Source organism: Lampetra fluviatilis, chromosome 55, assembly GCF_964198595.1.
Source record: "Lampetra fluviatilis chromosome 55, kcLamFluv1.1, whole genome shotgun sequence".
NCBI classification, from domain to species: domain Eukaryota; kingdom Metazoa; phylum Chordata; class Hyperoartia; order Petromyzontiformes; family Petromyzontidae; genus Lampetra; species Lampetra fluviatilis.
Window position 1 is genome coordinate 5,434,031 of NC_136329.1, and position 3,227 is coordinate 5,437,257.

At 59.9% G+C, this 3,227-nt stretch overlaps 1 protein-coding gene across 1 annotated transcript in view; it reads left to right on the forward strand.

Annotated features, from left to right (window-relative positions):
* The window catches only part of CPLANE2 (ciliogenesis and planar polarity effector complex subunit 2), a 36,592-nt gene extending 34,016 nt beyond the window's left edge, over positions 1–2,576 (forward strand). The window contains exon 6 of the mRNA XM_078879742.1: positions 2,133–2,576. Coding sequence (XP_078735868.1) covers positions 2,133–2,256 — 124 coding nt within the window. The 3' untranslated portion in view covers positions 2,257–2,576. The remainder of the gene's footprint in view (positions 1–2,132) is intronic.
* The last annotated feature ends 651 nt before the right edge of the window (positions 2,577–3,227 follow it).

Here is a 3,227-nt window from a genome sequence, read left to right on the forward strand (position 1 = left end):
CACTCACTCGCTCGCTCGCTCACTCACTCACTCACTCACTCACTCGCTCTCTCACTCGCTCGCTCGCTCACTCACTCACTCACTCACTCACTCACTCACTCGCTCGCTCGCTCACTCGCTCGCTCGCTCACTCACTCACTCACTCGCTCACTCACTCACCGACTCACTCACTCACTCACTCACTCACTCAGTCGCTCACTCACTCACTCACTCACTCGCTCGCTCACTCACTCACTCACTCGCTCGCTCACTCACTCGCTCGCTCACTCACTCACCGACTCACTCACTCGCTCACTTGCTCACTCGCTCACTCACTCGCTCACTCACTCGCTCACTCACTCGCTCGCTCGCTCGCTCACTCGCTCACTCGCTCACTCACTCACTCACTCACTCGCTCACTCACTCGCTCGCTCGCTCACTCACTCACTCACTCACTCACTCGCTCGCTCTCTCACTCGCTCGCTCGCTCACTCACTCGCTCGCTCACTCACTCACCGACTCACTCACTCGCTCACTTGCTCACTCGCTCACTCACTCGCTCACTCACTCGCTCACTCACTCGCTCACTCACTCGCTCACTCACTCGCTCACTCACTCACCGACTCACTCGCTCACCCACTCACTCACTCACTCGCTCGCTCACTCACTCACTCACTCACTCACTCACCCACTCACCCACCCACCCACTCACCCACCCACTCAATCACTCACCCACCCACCCACTCACTCACCCACTCACCCACCCACTCACCCACCCACTCAATCACTCACCCACTCACTCACCCACTCACTCACCCACCCACTCACCCACTCACTCACCCACTCACTCACCCACTCACTTACCCACTCACGCCCTCACCCACTCACTCAGTCACTCACCCACTCATCCACTCACTCACCCACTCACCCACTCACCCACCCACTCACCCACCCACTCAATCACTCACCCACCCACTCACCCACCCACTCAATCACTCACCCACCCACTCACCCACTCACTCACCCACTCACCCACTCACCCACTCACCCACCCACCCACTCACCCACCCACTCACTCACTCACCCACCCACTCACTCACCCACTCACCCACTCACCCACCCACTCACCCACCCACTCAATCACTCACCCACCCACTCACCCACCCACTCAATCACTTACCCACCCACTCACTCACCCACTCACCCACTCACCCACCCACTCACCCACCCACTCACTCACCCACCCACTCAATCACTCACCCACTCACTCACTCACCCACTCACCCACCCACTCACTCACCCACCCACTCAATCACTCACCCACTCACTCACTCACCCACTCACTCACCCACTCACTTACCCACTCACGCCCTCACCCACTGACTCAGTCACTCACCCACTCATCCACTCACTCACTCACCCACTCACCCACTCACCCACTCACCCACCCACTCACCCACCCACTCACCCACCCACTCAATCACTCACCCACTCACCCACTCACCCACCCACCCACTCACCCACCCACCCACTCACCCACCCACTCACCCACCCACTCACCCACCCACTCACTCACTCACCCACTCACTCACCCACTCACCCACGCACTCACTCACCCACTCACTCACCCACTCACCCACCCACTCACCCACCCACTCAATCACTCACCCACTCACCCACTCACCCACCCACCCACTCACCCACCCACTCACCCACCCACTCACCCACCCACTCACTCACCCACTCACCCACTCACCCACCCACTCACTCACCCACTCACTCACCCACTCACCCACCCACTCACCCACCCACTCAATCACTCACCCACTCACCCACTCACCCACCCACCCACTCACCCACCCACTCACCCACCCACTCACCCACCCACTCACTCACTCACCCACTCACCCACTCACCCACCCACCCACTCACCCACCCACTCACCCACCCACTCACCCACTCACTCACTCACCCACTCACTCACCCACTCACCCACCCACTCACTCACCCACTCACTCACCCACTCACCCACCCACTCACCCACCCACTCAATCACTCACCCACTCACCCACCCACTCACCCACTCACTCACCCACTCACTCACCCACCCACTCAATCACTCACCCCCCCCTCACCCCCCCCCCCCCCCCCACAGGAAGTGACGTGCAGGTGACGTCACTGCTGTGCGGCCTGTCCCAGCTGCTGTGGCGTCAGGACCAGGCGGCAGCCGGACTGACCCAGACACCCCGGGGGGAGCTCAGGGTCACCTACTGCTAGGGTCAGGGGTCACCTACTGCTAGGGTCAGGGGTCACCTTGCTGCTAGGGTCAGGGGTCACCTACTGCTAGGGTCAGGGGTCACCTACTGCTAGTGTGGGGTCAGGCGAGCTCAGGGTCACCTACTGCTAGTGTGGGGTCAGGGGTCACCTACTGCTAGTGTGGGGTCAGGGGTCACCTACTGCTAGTGTGGGGTCAGGCAAAGTCAGGGGTCAGGCGAGCTCAGGGTCACCTACTGCTAGTGTGGGGTCAGGGGTCACCTACTGCTAGTGTGGGGTCAGGGGTCACCTACTGCTAGGGTGGGGTCAGGGGTCACCTACTGCTAGGGTGGGGTCAGGGGTCACCTACTGCTAGGGTGGGGTCAGGGGTCACCTACTGCTAGGGTGGGGTCAGGGGTCACCTACTGCTAGTGTGGGGTCAGGGGTCACCTACTGCTAGGGTGGGGTCAGGGGTCACCTACTGCTAGGGTGGGGTCAGGGGTCACCTACTGCTAGTGTGGGGTCAGGGGTCACCTACTGCTAGGGTGGGGTCAGGTGGTGCTGGTAGCCACCCACCCCCCTCGTAGCCGCTCGCTCACAGCACTTGCCCCGACAGTCTGTTGAGGCTACACGGGGGATCTTTGTCTTTAGTAGCGTGCTGTGTACAGTGTGCTGTGTGTACAGTGTGGTGTGTGTACAGTGTGCGGTGTGTGCAGTGTGCTGTGTACAGTGTGGGGTGTACAGTGTGGTGTGTGTACAGTGTGCTGTGTACAGTGCGGTGTGTGTACAGTGTGGCGTGTACAGTGTGGCGTGTACAGTGTGCTGTGTATAGCATTAAGCGAGGAATTTCATTGTATATACGTGAGGGCTAATTAATAAATCATTTGAAGAACACAAATTTGAATCTCTTTTGCACCCATGACTGGACTCACAGAGACCCACAGACTCACCACACAGAGACCCACAGACTCACCACACAGAGACCCACAGACTCA